This window comes from Oratosquilla oratoria, chromosome 13 (genome assembly GCF_046742065.1).
Source record: "Oratosquilla oratoria isolate Oo_2021 chromosome 13, ASM4674206v1, whole genome shotgun sequence".
In the NCBI taxonomy this organism is placed as follows: Eukaryota; Metazoa; Arthropoda; class Malacostraca; order Stomatopoda; family Squillidae; genus Oratosquilla; species Oratosquilla oratoria.
In genome coordinates, this window is record NC_134789.1 from 20,175,927 (window position 1) to 20,193,426 (window position 17,500).

The 17,500-nt window shown below is 39.6% G+C and overlaps 1 protein-coding gene across 4 annotated transcripts in view; it reads right to left on the reverse strand.

Moving 5' to 3' along the window:
- Positions 1–17,500, reverse strand: part of LOC143032331 (putative peptidoglycan muropeptide transporter SLC46) — an 89,273-nt gene that overhangs the window by 35,596 nt on the left and 36,177 nt on the right. For all 4 annotated transcript variants that reach the window (XM_076196887.1, XM_076196884.1, XM_076196886.1 and 1 more), the window contains 6 exons: positions 14,905–15,139; positions 14,503–14,690; positions 10,141–10,288; positions 2,128–2,229; positions 1,644–1,790; positions 1,290–1,373 (listed from right to left, as the gene is read on the reverse strand). In XM_076196887.1, coding sequence (XP_076053002.1) covers positions 1,290–1,373; positions 1,644–1,790; positions 2,128–2,229; positions 10,141–10,288; positions 14,503–14,690; positions 14,905–15,139 — 904 coding nt within the window. The remainder of the gene's footprint in view (positions 1–1,289; positions 1,374–1,643; positions 1,791–2,127; positions 2,230–10,140; positions 10,289–14,502; positions 14,691–14,904; positions 15,140–17,500) is intronic.

Sequence of the window (17,500 nt, forward strand, 5' to 3'; positions counted from 1 at the left end):
GTTAGGTACCGTCCTTAATATGCAGTTCCACTTATGTTTAACCCCACATATGAATGCGGCATATGTCGCCTGCGGTTCAGTCTTTGCAAAGTTGGCTAGAAGCCTAACTTCCGCCACCCATTCGTTAACTTTCTTTTCAACATATTGCTTTTTAAAGGATTCTGAGCCGATCACTGCACCGAGATGTCTTTCTCCCTCTTTTGTTACCTTCACTTCACTGTTCTCAAAGAGGATTTTGGCATCGTCAAAGTACTCTGGCCTCACTATGAGGACAGACCTCTTTGCATTTGGAATGTAACCCAAGCCCGGGCCATGTGTCAACACCAAATCCCACCACTTTTTTAAGTCAGCTACTTTTCCTGCACCCGTGAGATCATCTGCATATGCTACCTGTTTGACCCTGGTGTCCTCATATTGTATCTTCTGCTGCAGGTGCATAAGACCGAGCACTTACATTGCCATGGCCACCGGGTTTCCCTGAGTGGTGCCTTCTGCGGATTTGATGATCTCCACTTTCGTTTCCTTTTCCTCAACCCTGTTGGTAACCAATAGGTTTGCAGGTTCTCTGTATGTGTTCTCCACATACCTGGCCAATATTGGGCATTTAGTTTTGATGTGTATAGTAGATTCTCTATTTTAGTTGTTTAATGCGATTGATGCATCGATTAATAGGATTGCTTCGCAGTCTGGTTCCTCGAATATTTTTCTCATTGCGTGGACTGCTGCCTCGGAACCCGCCTGTTGCCCCGCGCACACCTGCAGGTTGCCAGCCGCTTCTCGCACCTCGTCCTTCGCGACTTCCATGATGGCTTTTCCCATTATTTTTCTCAACACCTCGCCTATACCAATCGGACGACATCCGGGTTCCTTATCCAGCGGGATAAGTCTGCACGCTGTGTATGCCTCCAGGTGCTGACAGTCCTCAGTTGCCAGTTTCTTCGCCAAACCAGCGATGGCCTCCTGCAGTCCCCCCGCTGCCGTTCCAAATAGGTTGGTGCTAAGGAGACATTTCCATCCAGAAGCATCCAAGCCCGATGGTCCGCCGCTCCCTGGGTGTGTAGAGCAAGGTTCCAGATCCTTTCTCTTATGATGCTGTCAAAGACTATCTCGTGGGGTGGGAGGTAGTCGCCATTGAATTTAGAGTCCAGGTTTGCTGGTCTTGCTTTTGGATGTTTTTCTTTCAGTATCTTTAGCTACTACTACTACTACTACTATTGTCAATATTATTTATACAATCATAATCATGATCATTACTATCGTCATTAACGCCAGAAGATTGCAACACTCACCAACTTCTTCATGCCCCGCGATCTTCGACAGCAAAGACCGGATGGCCACTGGAACTAACGTGTGGCAACTCCCCATAATTGATCCTGCAGAAAAAAAAGGTGATTCAGAAATTTCTCAGTATCATAGATATTTTCCCTCATAATCTAAATGAATGTTGGATATAATGCAACTTGGCCTGCCAAGTAAGATGATCTCTAGGTACAGGTAAAATGAAGAAAAAGTCTTTAGATAAATGGATTCCAATATGTACACCATAAAACAGTAGCATGTTTACCTAGTGGTCTAATACTAAATACCGAAGTACGTACTTTTTTCCTGTGATTACATGTTGAAAAATGCAGATTTTTACCTACCGAAATACATCAACCACTCCATTCCCTTTCTGACGACATTGGCATAAATGACATCGGCAATGAGCGTTGACACTGCTCCAACTAATCCAATGAGTCCTTCGCGCATTCCGAACTTCAGAGTTAAGAGTGGGACGACCAGGAAGGCTCCTAGAAACAAAGTGCTGTATTCTATATTTTCTTTAGAAATAATATACATACACACATGCAAGATGCACACACACACACATAGACACCAGCGCGCACAGAAGCAAGATTGCAAATTGTATAGTTTTCCTCCTGTTTACGTGACATTCTTGTTCCAAGACATACCAGTGAAAGCATACTCTATATTACATACATGATTAATTCTGCGTAATTCATTGTATTCCCCATATAAACAATGCTTCAAATACCAAATCACTCAACCGATACCATGGTAAATTCAAATTGACTTGAGGAAACTAAATATTCTTAAATTCGACACAATTAACGCGACATGTCTCACCTACGAGTGTGATAAGAGAACTGAAGGACCCCCAGTTTCCATATTGGGATGTGTCCCAGTCCAAGGACTTCTTGACAAATAAATATTTGACGTTCATCTGACCTGATAACAACAAAAATGAAAGAAGAACTGATTAATAAATATTTGACGTTCATCTGACCAGATAACAACAGAAATGGAAGAACTAATTAATAAAAGAACAGTAATAATGGTTTCCTTCCCTTGGCTTAATAAAATCGCCTAGTTCTAGTCAGTATAAACAATATATATATATATATATATATATATATATATATATATATATATGTGTGTGTGTGTGTGTGTGTGTGTGTGTGTGTGTGTGTGTGTGTGTGTGTGTGTGTGTGTGTGTGTGTGTATGTACATATATATATATATATATATATATATATATATATATATATATATATATATATATATATATAAAAATATATATATGATAGGCAGGGTGGTGAGATAAACACCGAGAATCGTTGAAGTTTTATTAACTGACGTTTCGCTCTTCACAGAGCTTCTCGGTGTTTATCTCACTACCACGCCACTCATTTTGTCGTCCATTCCTCAATATATATATATATATATATATATATATATATATATATATATATATATACAATACAGTGATAACTTGAGATACGATCGCCCTAACATACGAAAAATTTGAGATACGATGCGGTGATGCGCGATAATTTGAAACGCCAGTGGTAGATGGCAGACTGTTCGTTCGACTCCTGAAGATTCCCGACGCTTCAGTTCGTGTATTGTCTTCTCGTTTATATCTTCGCTGTTTGTTCTTCGTGTCTGTGCCTGTTTTGTGTATTATTATTTTTGTGCATAACCATGGGTCCCAATGGTAAGGACAATGATAGTGAAAAAAAAATCTCGATGGAGGTAAAATATGAAATAATTACAAAACATGAGCGTGGTGTGCGGGTGAATGACTTAGCCAGAGAATATGGACGCAATGCATCAACAATATCCACGATCATGCAGAAAGATGCAATAAAAAAGGTGCAGCCTTCTAAAGGTGTCAACATTATTTCGAAGCTTAGAACAGACCTCCATAATGAGATGGAGCGCCTACTTTTAATATGGATTAAGGAGAAGGAGTTGGCTGGTGACCCTGTTACGGAAACAATAATCTAAGAAAAGGCTATTGCTATCTTCCAAGATCTTAAATGTGATGCAGCTAAGAAAGAGGGAGAACCATCGGAAGGTACTGTTGGTAAGGAAATTAAAGGCAGTCGTGCATGCTACCCTAAATTAGCATGCAGTTGATACTTTAGGGTCTATATGGGGCGCCCCTACGGACCAGAGCCACACATCATTTTGTCTATGATAGAGGAAAACTATGTTCATAGAGAAATGATGACACTTTTATACTACGACTGTCCCTCCGTTATGCTGTCCTCCAACCCCTTGTTGCTGTCCTGTACCATTTCTCTGAGTATTTCTTTTCTGTGATGGGGGAATTCCCTATGGTGGGGGAAAAGAATACTGCCACCAAGTATCCCACTTGGATCGTAAGAGGCGAGAAGAAAGGGACGGGGATTGGGACTAGGCATCCTTCTCCTAAAAGAAAAAAAGAAGGCATAGGAGGGGCTAGAAAGCCTCGGACCAGCACCCTAAGGTTTGGGTCTTTTAATGTGCGTGGATGTGGTACAGATGAGAGTAAAAGGGAAGAGATAGGTAGTATGTTTGTGAGAAGAAAGATGGATGTGTTGGCTTTGAGTGAAACTAAGTTGAGAGGGAAGGGTGAGTGTAAGTTTGGGAGTGTAAGTGGGAGGTTATCAGGAGTGAAGAGAGGGAGAGGGAGGGATGGGGTGGCTATTCTAGTAAGTGAAGAGATAGGTAAACGGGTAGTGGAGTGGAAGGAGGTTCCCTCAAGGATAATGTGGATGAAGGTGAAACTGGGAAAGGAGATGTGGGTCTTTGTAAGTGCATATGGGCCTGGCAGTGAGAAGAGTGTAGAAGAAAGGGAGGACTTTTGGATAGATCTAAATGAGTGCATTTAGGATTTAGGAAGAAATGTCAATGTGATAGTACTGGGAGACCTTGATGCTAGGGTGGGAAATGGTCCAATCGATGGAGTGGTTGGGAAATGTGGAGTTCCAGGAAAGAATCGTAGTGAGAGTTGATGGTGGAAATGTGTCTAGAAAGAGAGTTGATGATAGCATATACAGTGTTTCGGAAGAAAGTCAAGCATAAGTACACATGGGAGAGGGTGGTGGAGGGAAGGGTGGTAGATAGAGCGCTAATGGATTATGAAGTGGTAAATAGGATTATGATAGGAAGAGTTAGGGATGTACATGTGCTAAGGGGAGAGGGTGGGGGAACATCAGATCATTTTTTGGTGGAAGGTAAGTTAAAAGTGGAGGTTAGACGGAGAAAGAGGAAAGGGGCAAAAGGTAGGGAGGTTCTTAGCGTGAACTCTTTGAATGAGAAGGAGAAGGAGTACGGAAAGAAGCTGAAGGAGGAGTGGGAGGGAGTAAAGGATAGAGTAGAGCTGGGTGTGGAGGAGGAATGGGGATGGTTCAAGGAGGGAGTCATAAAGTGTGCAAGGATGGTGTGTGGAACAAGAAGGACAGGGGGAAATAGAAGAAAGGGTAGTGAATGGTGGGATGAGGAAACAAAAAAGGTTGTAGAAGAGAAGAAGCGAGCTTTCACAGATTGGTTACAAAATAGGACGAGGGAGTCATATGAGAGGTACAAAGAAAAGAAAAGAGAAGTAAAGCAAAAGGTAAAGGTTGCAAAGAGAAGAGCAGATGTGAAATGGGGTAAGAGTTTGACAGAAAATTTTGAAAGTAATACAAAGATGTTTTGGAAAGAAATTAAGAGAGGAAGAGGAGGCGAATCAAGTAGAGAAGAAAAGGTAAAACGTGCAGATGGAGAGATAATAATGGAAGAGAAGGCAGTAAGGGGAAGATGGGCAGAATATTTTAGGGAGTTGCTAAATGTGAAGGAGGATAGGGAAGGAAAGATTGCCGCAGTGGGAAGTGCGAAGAAAATGAGAGTGATGAATGAGGAGAATGGAGGAGAAATAAGGAAGGATGAGGTGAAGGCAGATGTTAAGATGATGAAAGCAGGTAAGGCACCTGGCCTGGATGGATGCCATGTGGAATGTCTGAAAAAGGGAGGTACAGTGATGGTGGACTGGTTGGTGAGGTTATTTAATGTTTGTTGGAGAGAGGGTAGAGTGCCGGAGGACTGGAGGAGTGGCTGTATAGTTCCTCTTTACAAGGGAAAAGTGGACAAGTGTGAATGTAGTAGTTTCAGAGGGAAAAGCCTAGGTATATGTATGTATATGTATTATTATTATTATCATTATTATTATTATTATTATTATTATTATTATTATTATTATTATTATTATTATTATTATTATTATTATTATTATTATTATTATTATTATTATTATTATTACTATCATTAATATTAATATTATTATCATTATAATTATCATTATTATTATTATTGCTATCATTATTATTATTATTATTATTATTATTATTATTATTATTATTATTATTATTATTATTATTATTATTATTATTATTATTATTATTATTATTATTATTATCAATATAATTATCATTACTATTGTTATAGCTATAGGAAAGCTATAGGAAAGCTATAGGAAAAGGTAAGGATGTTTTTTGGGCTTTTATGGATCTGGAAAAGGCTTAAGACAGGGTAGACAGGAGGGCACTGTGGGAGGTACTGCAGATATATGGGATAGGAGAAAAGGTGTTAAGAGCAGTCAAGAGTTTTTGCGAGAATAGTAGAGCTTATGTTAGGAGTAGAAATGGAGAGAGTGAATGGTTTGAGGTAAAGGTGGGACTTCGTCAGGGATGTGTTTTGACGCAGTCCGAAGGGATTTCTCCCCGTCTTCTCTTTTTCTGCATGAGGGGACGGAGAGGGGGGGTCGCCGAATTTATGAAGCGGCCTTGCTGTGGATGTGCTGTGTCTTGCGACACTACTTCTGACCCAGGGCAGTGGACAGGTTACAGGGATGACCCGTCATCCAGGAGGTGCCGAGATGGGAGGGAGGGAAGAGGGCGGAGGGGAGTGGAATGTATGGGAAATGGAATTTGTGGGAGTGGTTTCTATGCCTTTTTCTTTTTGGCTACCCCCGTGTAGGGGGGTATATGTATATACTTTGGTATATGTATGTACTATTGTTATTATTATTAATTATTATTATTGTTATTATTATCATTATTATTATTATTATTATTATTGTTATTATTATTATTATTATTATTATTATTATTATTATTATTATTATTATTATTATTATTATTATTATTATTATTATTATTATTATCATCATCATTATTATTATTATCATTATTATCATTATCATTATTATTATTATTATTATTATTGTTGTTGTTGTTGTTGTTGTTGTTGTTGTTGTTATTATTATCATTATTATCATTATTATTATTATTATTATTATTATTATTATTATTATTATTATTATTATTATTATTATTATTATTACTATTATTATTATTATTTTTTTTTTCTTTGTACATCTCATATGACTCCCCCGTCCTCTTTTGTAACCAATCTGTGAATGCTCGCTTCTTCTCTTCTACAACCTTCTTTGTTTCCTCATATGAGATGTACAAAGAAAAGAAAAGAGAAGTAAAGCAAAAGGTAAAGGAGGCAAAGAGGAGAGCAGATGTGAAATGGGGTAGGAGTATGACAGAAAATTTTGAAAGTAATAAAAAGATGTTTTGGAAAGAAATAAAGAGAGGAAGAGTAGGCGAATCAAGTAGAGAAGAAAAGGTAAAAGGTACAGATGGAGAGATGATAATGGAAGAGATGGCAGTAAGGGGAAGATGGGCAGAATATTTTAGGGAGTTGCTAAATGTGAAGGAGGATAGGGAAGGAAAGATAGCTGCAGTGGGAAATACGAAGAAAATGAGAGTGATGAGTGAGGAGAATGGAGGAGAAATAAGGAAGGATGAGGTGAAGGCAGTTGTAAAGATGATGAAAGCAGGTAAGGCAGATGGTCTGGATGGATGCCATGCAGAATGTCTGAAAAAGGGAGGTTCAGTGATGGTGGACTGGTTGGTGAGGTTATTTAATGTTTGCTGGAGAGAGGGTAGAGTACCGGAGGACTGGAGAAGTGCCTGTATAGTTCCTCTTTACAAGGGAAAAGGGGACAAGTGTGAATGTAGTAGTTTCAGAGGGATTAGCCTGTTAAGTGTAGTAGGGAAGGCTTATGGGAGGATCTTAATTGAGAGGATTAGGAGAGGAACAGAAGGAGTAATTGGTGAGGAACAGTGTGGATTTAGGACAGGTAGAGGTTGTGTAGATCAGATCTTTGTGGTAAGACAGATATGTGAGAAAGCTATAGGAAAGGGGAAGGATGTTTTTTGGGCTTTTATGGATCTGGAAAAGGCTTATGATAGGGTAGACAGAAAGGCACTGTGGGAGGTTATGCAGATTTATGGGATAGGAGGAAAGCTTCTAGGAGCTGTCAAGAGTTTTTATGAGAGTAGTAGAGCTTGTGTCAGGATTAGAAATGGAGAGAGTGAGTGGTTTGAGGTAAAGGTGGGACTTCGTCAAGGATGCGTTATGTCGCCCTGGCTGTTCAACTTATACATGGATGGGGTGGTGCGAGAGGTGAATGCTAGGGTAGTGGGTCAGGGATTGGAGATGGTTAAAGAAAATGGAGAAAAGTGGGAGGTGAGCCAGCTGTTGTTTGCGGACGACACTGCGCTTGTGGCAGGGTCAGAGGAGGGATTGAGGAAGTTGGTGGCAGAGTTTGGGAGAGTATGTGATAGAAGAAAGCTAAAGATAAATGTGGGTAAAAGTAAGGTGATGAGATGTACAAGGGGTGAAGGTGGCAGTAGACTGGAAGTGAACATTAAGGGAGAACGACTGGAGGAAGTGGATAGTTTTAGATACTTGGGTGCAAGTGTAGCAGGAAAAGGTGGAGTGAAGGTGGAGGTAGAATGTAGATTGAGAGAAGCGAGTAAATGCCTTGGTGGTTTAAAGAGTGTAATGAGGAATAGACATTTGGGAATGGATGCGAAGAGGAGACTGTATGAAGGAGTGATTGTGCCAACAGCACTGTATGGGGCAGAAACGTGGAACATAAGAGAAGAAGAGAGAAGGAGTTTGAATGTGTTTGAGATGAGGTGTCTGAGAAGTATGGTGGGGGTTACTAGGCTGGATAGAGTGAGAAATGAGGAGGTGAGGAGGAGAACAGGGGTGAAAAAGGATTTGGGAGATAGGGTTGATGAAAGAATATTAGGATGGTTTGGACACATGGAAAGAATGAGTGAAGAAAGACTAGTAAAAGAGGTATGGAAGGCAGATGTGGAGGGAGTGAACATGAGGGGACGTCCTAGGATGAGGTGGATGAATGGGGTGAAGGGGGCTTTGGGGAAGAGGGGAATGTCTGTTGAGGAAGGAAGGGAGAGGACGGAAGACAGAGGTGAGTGGAGAATGGTTGTATATGGATGATGTTGTGATTGCATGAGGAGGAATGGGCAGGGGGGTGGGGGTGGGGTAGTATGTGTGAGTAAATTTTGACGCAGCCCGAAGGGATTTTCTCCCCGTCCTCTCCTTATATGCAAGGGGGGACGGAGAGGGGGTGTCGCCGATTAAATGAAGCGGCCTTGCTGTGGATGTGCTGTGTCTTGCGACACTGCTTCTGACCCAGGGCGGTGGGCAGGGTGCAGGGATGACCCGTCATCCAGGAGGTGCTCAGATGAGAGGGAGGGTGGGAGGGGTGTGGAGTGTATGTAGGGATGAAATGGGTGGGAATTTTTTTTATGCCTTTCCCTTTTTGGCTACCTCCCTTGTAAGGGGGAAAAAGCCTTGGTATATGTATGTATGTATGTATTATTATTATTATTATTATTATTATTATTATTATCATCATCATCATCATCATCATCATCATCATCATCATCATCATCATCATCATCATCATCATCATCATCATCATCATCATCATCATCATCATCATCATCATCATCATTATTATTATTAATATTATTATTATTATTATTATTATTATTATTATTATTATTATTATTATTATTATTATTATTATTATTATTATTATTATTATTATTATTATTGTGAATAGGAGGTAAAGGGAACACGGGCTGAGGGAAATACTTTTATTCCTGACTAGTTTCGCCAGAGTGGCTTCTTTAGAGGAATGCGGTTTGCGATTTGCTAGGTAAGACCACCCGCTTGCGCGGGATCGGTTTTTGTGGGAGGGGAAGAATGTCTGTAAGAAAATGAAGAGATACTAGTGTATAAAAGAGGGCTTTTGCCACTGGGCGATTAGGGATATTCATTACGCGGCGTCGTGGCTTTGGAGGTATGGGCAGGAGACTTGGGGTTGGAGACTGCGATTGATGTGTAACCGTGAAGTTACATGGAATATCTATTCCTCTTATCTTCATCCAACAAAGTTAGAAAATGAGTAGGAGGCTTAGTCTTAGGGAAAGATAGAGAAATTGGAAATAATTTTAGTGGTAGGTAAACTGAAATGAGAAGATGTAGTAGGAGAGAAAGTCGGAAATGAAAATAATTTCAGTAGAAGAGGAAGTTTATGTAGTTGTTTGTGCATGTAGTTGTGTTAGTTTTGTTTGCGGTATGGATTTGTGGGTATTCTACACATAGATGGTTGATGCCTCCAACGTGTATGCTTATAGACTGTCAATTAATGGGCTACATGCAATATTAACGGACTCCATCGCCTTTCTTTCTTTGCCGTGTGATGTTATCCATAAGATTTTTTGCCTTGTCTCAAAGGACTCAAATACCCCAAAGGATTACTTTGTACCCTGGAGGAGAAGGCCCGTAATATACTACGCAACAAAAGAGAAAAATCCAACACTAAGTATTGGGTGGTCCCAAATTCCAGTCTAACGAGAGACCTAGAAAAAATCTTATCGTACTCTATTGTTTCTACTATTAGGCAACCCTGTGGCCCTTTGCTTCCTAAAGACTTACCCCTGACGGCAAAGGAATTGAAGAACATGGCGAGGATGAGGGCGAGGATGTGTGCGCGGCCGTGCGCGGGTCGACGGGTGAATGTCGTTTTCAAACCAGAGATGAGATGATTAATACTAAAAACTCTGTAGCAATCTGTCTCCCCGCGCTGCATTTCAGAGGAACCGTTGGATCGAGGCGCAAATTCGTATGTAAAAGAAAATACAACAACAAATAAAAATAACTTATGAAATAAAAAAGTAAATATTAGTTACAAATAAATACAGAACATACCTTCGACAAAGTATCACTGTTGTATTAATTGAAAAAGGGGGGTATTAACCTCTCTCCTTGCACATGGGGCTTCCCTTGGCTGAATAAAATCCCCTGTCGACAGCAAAATAAGTAACAGTGGAAGGGATGATGAAAAAACTGAACCTTTCTTCTGTGGATATCATTTCACCCAGCTGAATCAAATCACCGGGCGTTAGGCAAAAACAAGCGCAGAACAGGTAAAGAGTAGTGGCAGTATTAAATAAAAGACTGGTGTGGAGTGACATCAAAATTTTCTCGTACCACCATCCAATATAAATACATTGCAAGTATATGAAAAGGATTAGTGATACAAATCTTGCTGAGAAATTATTAGATATATTCAATTACTGAACAAAGGTACATTTTTATGCAAATTAGAAATGTCAATTAGTAGGATACAATGAATGTACATACTGCTTTGTCATGGTAAATATACAGTACCATTGCACTGGCTATCGTGTCTCGTACCCCCAGGATTAAGGCTTCGTACCCCTGTGGTGGGGGGAAAGAATACTGCCAGTAAATCTTCCCACTTAAATCGTAAGAGGCGATAAGAAGGGGACGGGGATTAGGACTAGGCATCCTTCTCCCTGTAGTCCCCCAGAGGGGACATTCCTTAAAAAAAAAAAAAAAAAAAAAAAAAAAAAAAAAAAGTAAAGACACAAGAGGGTCTAGGAGCTTTCCAACCAGTACCCTAATTTTGGGACTTTTAATGTGCGTGGATGTGGTGCAGATTGGAGTAAAAGAAAAGAGGTATTATGTTTGTGAAAAGAAAGATAGATCTGTTGGTTTTGAGTGAAACTAAGTTGAGAGAAAGGGGCGAATGTGAATCTGGGAGTATAGTTGGGAGGTTCTCAGGAGTGAAAAGAGGACGACGGAGAGAAAGGGAGGCCTCAATGCTAGAGTAAGGAAACAAACCAATAGACGGAGTGGCTGGGAAGTGTGGAGTTCCAGGAATAGAATCGTAGTGGAGAGTTTATGGTGATGTGTCTAGAGAGTTGATGATAACAAATACAGTGTTTTGGAAGAAAATCAAGCATAAGTACACATGGGAGAGGGTGGTGGATGGAAGGGTGGCAGATAGAGCGTTAATAGACTATGTAGTGGTAAATAGGAGTATAGTAGGAAGAATTAAGAATGTACATGATCTATGGGGATAGAGTGGGGGATATCAGATCATTTTCTGGTGCAAAGTAAGTTGAGAGTGGAGGATAGATGGAGAAAGAGGAAAAGGACAAAAGGTAGGGAGGTGCTTAGAGTGAACTGCTTAAAAGAGAAAGAAAAGGAGAAAGAGTACAAGAAGAAACTGAGGGAGGAGTGGGAGGGAGTGAAGGATAGAGTAGAACTAGGAGTGGAGGAGGAATGGGGATGGTTCAAGGAGGGAGTCACAAGGTGTGCAAAGAAGGTGTGTGGAACAAGGAGGACGGGAGGAAACAGAAGGAAGTGAAAAAGGCTGTAGAAGAGAAGAAGCGAGCGTTCACAGATTGGTTACAAAATAGGACGAGGGAGTCATATGAGAGGTACAAAGAAAAGAGAAGTAAAGCATAAGATAAAGGAGGCAAAGAGGAGAGCAGATGTGAAATGGAGTAAGAGTATGAAAGAAATTTTGAAAGTAATAAAAAGATGTTTTGGAAAGAAATTAATAGAGGAAGAGGAGGCGAATCAAGTAGAGATGAAAAGGTAAAAGATGCAGATGGAGAGATGATAATGGAAGAAAAGGCAGTAATAGGAAGATGGGCAGAGTCTTTTAGGAAGTTGCTAAATGTGAAGGAGGATAGGGAGGAAAAGGTAGTTGTAGTGGGAAGCACTAAGAAAATGACAAATGATGAGTGAGGAAAATGGAGGAGAAATAAAGAAAGATGAAATGAAGGTAGTTGTCAAGATGATGAGAGCAGGTAAGGCACTTAGGCTGGATGGATGTCATGCAGAATGTCCGAAAAAAGGAGGTACAGTAATGGTGAGGTTATTTAATATTTGTTTAAGAGAAGGTAGAGTGCCAGAGGACTGGAGGAGTGCCTGTATAGTTCCACTTAACAAGGGAAAAGGGGACAAGTGTGAGTGTAGTAGTTTCAGAGGGATCAGCTTGTTAAGTGTAGCTGGGAAGGCTTATGGGTCTTGATTGAGAGGATTAGGAGAGGAAGAGAGAGAGAGTAATTGGTGAGGAACACTGCGCGTTTAGGGCAGGTAGAAGTTGCGTAGATCAGATTTTTTTGGTAAGACAGATATGTGAGAAAGCTATAGGAAAAGGTAAGGGTTTTTATGGATTTGGAAAAGGCTTATGACAGGGTAGACAGGAAGGCACTGTGGGAGGTATTGCAAATATATGGGATAGGAAGAAAGCTGTTAAGGGCAGTCAAGAGTTTTTACGAGAGTAGTAGAGCTTGTGTCAGGATCAGAAATGGAGAGAGTGAGTGGTTTGAGGTAAAGGTGGAACTTCGTCAGGGATGTGTTATGTTACCCTGGATTCTCAATTTATACATGGATGGGGTGGTGTGAGAGATAAATGCAAGGGTAGTGGGTCAGGGATTGGAGATGGTTAAAGAAAATGGAGAAAAGTGGGAGATAAGCCAGCTGTTGTTTGTGGACGACACTGCGCTTGTAGCAGGATCAGAGGAGGGATTAAAGAAGATAGGGACAGCTTTTGGGAAAGTATGCGAAAGAAGGAAGTTGAAGATAAATGTGAGTAAAGTAAGGTGATGAGATGTACAAGATGAGAAAGTGGCAGCAAATGGAAGTGAATACTAAGGGAGAGAGACTGGAGGAAGTGGATAGTTTTAGATACTTGGGTGCGAATGTGGCAGGAAAGGGAGGAGTGGAGGTGGAGGTAGAATGTAGACTGAGAGAAGCGAGTAAATGCCTTGGTGGGTTAAAAAGTGTAATGAGAAGTAGATATTTGGGAGTGGATGCTAAAAGGAGATTGTATGAAGGAGTGATTGTGCCGACAGCACTGTATGGGCCAGAAACATAGAACATAAGAGAAGAAGAGAGAAGGAGTTTGAATGTGTTTGAGATGAGGTGCTTGAGAAGTATGATAGGGGCTACTAGACTGGATAGAGTGAGAAATGAGGAGGTGAGGAGGAGAACGGGGGTGGAAAGAGAGTGGGAGATAGGGTTGATCAAAGAGCATTGTGATAGTTCGGACACATGTAAAGAATGAGTGAAGAAAGAGTAGTAAAAGAGGTATGGAAGGCAGATATGGCAGGAGTGAACATGAGGGGTCGACTTAGGGTGAGATGGATGGATGGGATAAAAGGGGCTTTGGGGAAGAGAGGAATGTCTGTTGAGGAAGGACGGTAGAGGACAGGAGACAGTGGTGAATGGAGAATGGTTATATATGGACGATGTTGTGATCCATGAGGTGGAATGGGTGGGGGTTGGGGGATGAGGGTTGAGGACCTATGTGAGAGAAATATTTTGACGCAGCCCGAAGGAATTTCTCCCCGTCTTCTTCTTTTCTGCATGAGGAGACGGAGAGGGGGGTCGCCGATTTAATGAAGCGGCCTTGTTGTGGATGTGCTGTGTCTTATGATACTGCTTCTGACCCAGGGCATTGGGCCAGATGCAGGGATTACCCGTCATCCGGGAGGTGCCAAGATAAGGTGGGAGGGAAGAGGGTGGAGATGAGTGGAGTGTGATAGGGATGGAATAGGTGGGAGGTTTTTTTTTTTTTTTTTTTTTTTTTTTTGGCTACCTCCCTTATAAAAGGGGAGAAAAAGCCTTTGGTATATGTATGTACCCCTTTGGGATACAGGAATCCCAGGTTAAAAAACACTGGTTTACATGAATAATGTGATGTCTGGAAAAAATAGTTATAAAGATTCTTCCAAAGCGCAAAGGAAAATCTCAGATAGGAGATACATTGAAACACTACATATGTATAAGGGGAAAGTTTATCTATTTGAGCTAAAACATATGAACATAACAACGTACACACACACACCAAAGGGAATGAGAAAAGCAAGTACGCACAGGGAGAGTAGAAGAGCAAGAGAAAGAGAAATAAATAAATTTAAACAAATCAGAAGTAAAAATGGGAAGAACTCACTTCTTAAGCTGTTATCATTATACCTGCACTGTGCGTTGCTCCTTTATCCTTAATATAACGTAAGTGATATTAATAACATAGAGGGCGATGGAGGCGGAGAAAACAGCAATGAATCCTCCAGCATCGTAGAGAGGACCTATCAATGCCAAACCAGCTGGGGCGCCAAGGTAGTGGGCTGCGTCCATGAGAGCCACCCTCAGAGTTCTTTGGGCTTTGGGGTGAGGAGATAGGAAACATAAAGAACACAGATGAAGGGAAAGAACATTAAAGTGTTTTTTTTTTTTTAACAAAAGTGCATCAACGCGACAAGAGGGAAATGTATGTTTCTGTGGGTTCGATGCATGAAAGAGCACCCATAAAAGTACAAAATAAGCAAAGGGAAATTTCTTCTGCACATTAATTCCTTATAGCAACGCTAAGCTTACCTGCTGTGGTTTTGTCAGCCAGATAAGAGAAACCCAGCATGAGGACGGCCATCGTGCCACCTCCGAAGGAGAAAGGGAGGGAAGTCAGAAAAATAAACTCCATCTTCCAAGACTTTTCCAGTGCATTAACCAACATCAACACAGACTCCCCCATTAGTCCAGTAAGGCAGATGATGAAGGGGATTTTGCGTCCCCAGTGGTCACTCCAGGACCCCAAGTAGAGTACGAAGATCAACTGGGAATAGGAGAGGAGGTGCTGTGTCAGTAAATCGCAAGAAGATCTGTTTTGGGAGGAAAATGGACCAAAGAAAGCCCCTGGTAAGAACAAAAGGACTTTGGTGGGGATGGTAGCCAAGGCTTTGACTGAATGATAACATTCTGAATGAAGGCAATTAGATCATGACTCGGAAATGTTTCAGAAACTTCGAACCAGCAGAAATGTTTGTTTTTTGATGCATCAAGACCATCGCCAGGGTCAACGGTACATAAAAGTGCAGAAAACATTTAACAATTGATATAAAAATCTATTTTGACAATATTGATAACCCTATAATTGTAACACATAGTTTTGAAAAATTGTATATACACAAATACCAAAAGGTTCCGTTCTCAGGCCACTTCTATTCATAGTATATAATTATAAATTATATAGACCACGGACTAAAATCTATTGTTTCAAAATTTGCTGATGATACAAAACTGTGCGGAATGGCAAATGATCACTTAAACCAATTAGATATTCAAGAAGATTTAGATAAATTACAGCAATGGTCTGAAAAGTGACTAATGAAATTTAACACAAGTAAATACAAGGTAATGCACATAGGTAAAAATAACAGTAAGTACAATTACAAGTTATTTGGAAATTCGTTAACATAAATGGATAGAAAAAAGAATGTCGACGTGATTATCTCAGTAACGATCTCAAATAATTAATCTATTTTAGCCTCTGAGAAAGAAAATAAGATTCTAGGACTGATTGCGCGATCTTTTGATTTCAAAAGTCCATCACTCATTAACAAGCTATATAAATCGTTAGTTCGTCCACATTTGGAATATGCTGTTTCCGTATGGTCACCGAATCTCATTAAAGACATTGACAGATTGGAAAAACTAAAACGGCGAGCCACAAAACTGATTCCAAATATCAAAAATAAATCATACGAAAATCAACTAAAACATATGAATCTGTTTTCCCTAAAAAAGCGTAGACTCAGAGGTGACTTGATATAGGCCTTTAAGATTCTAAACGGAATTGATAACATCAAAAGTGACAAAATTTTCACATTGAATGAAAATCCGACAAGAAACAATAGTCTTAAACTGTCAGGGACTAGATTTAATATGGAAGTGGGTAGAAACAACTTCGCCAACCGTGTAGTTAATGAATGGAATAAACTTCCTGCAGAGGCAGTGCAATGTAGTTCAGTTCGAAGCTTTAAGAATCATTTAGATAAGCACCTAAGCAAGATGCTGTAATGACTGTCATTTATTTTATATTATTTGTTTATTTGTTTTGTTATCATTTGTCTGTTTGTTTATTATTATTTGCTTGATTCTCATTTATTACTAGTTATATGTGAATTTATTATTATTTACTATTTACCTGTTTGTTTATTATTTAACTATACCTATGCATTTATCTTATTTCTTATTATTTACTTTACTATATGGTATTCATAAACATAACTCCTAATTACTATATCACAATAGGGTAAATACAGTTAGGCAAACACACACATACACATATACATATGTATATAATATACATATGCATCTGAATATATATATATATATATATATATGTATATATATATATATATATAATATACGTGCATATACATATAGATATACATAAATATATACATATACATATAGACACACACACACACTTACATATATATATATATATATATATACATATGTATATATACATATATATATATACATACATATATATATATATATATATATATATATATATATATATATATATTTATGCAATAAAAACACTAGGAGCGTGTGTTCACAAATGCGTAAGTAACCACTAGGAAAAGTAAACTAACGAAGCAGACCGCTTTCGTATAATTACATCTTCAGTGCAGATGCAAAGAAGGAATTATAAGATGAAGAAACAAGGTACAGAATATATGACATAGTGAAGAGGGCATTCGGAGAGGTAGTGGAAGAAGTACACGTGACGGACGTTTGGGCCGTCCTGGTAGCCAACAAGTATGGGACAACTGCTCATAATTTATATTACAATTTAAACAATTTTGAAATTTCATGAGAAATAAAACTATCTAATTTGTACAAACCTTGATGAAGATTAACATTTATCCCCTTACTAGATTTGATCAAACTGCATTCAATTAAATTTCTTTCTGTTATGTTGTTGTTGTATGTGATGACTTTAGCGTTATCCCAGTCAACTGGGTGGTTAAAATGGTTCATGTGGTTGAATATACCGCTAGATTGGTTTCCCTCTCTAACGTATTTCTTGTGTTGATTGATTCGTGTTGTGAGTGTTTTAGCAGTCTGACCAACATAAAACTGATTACATGATTTGCAAGGTATTTTGTACACACACCCTTTA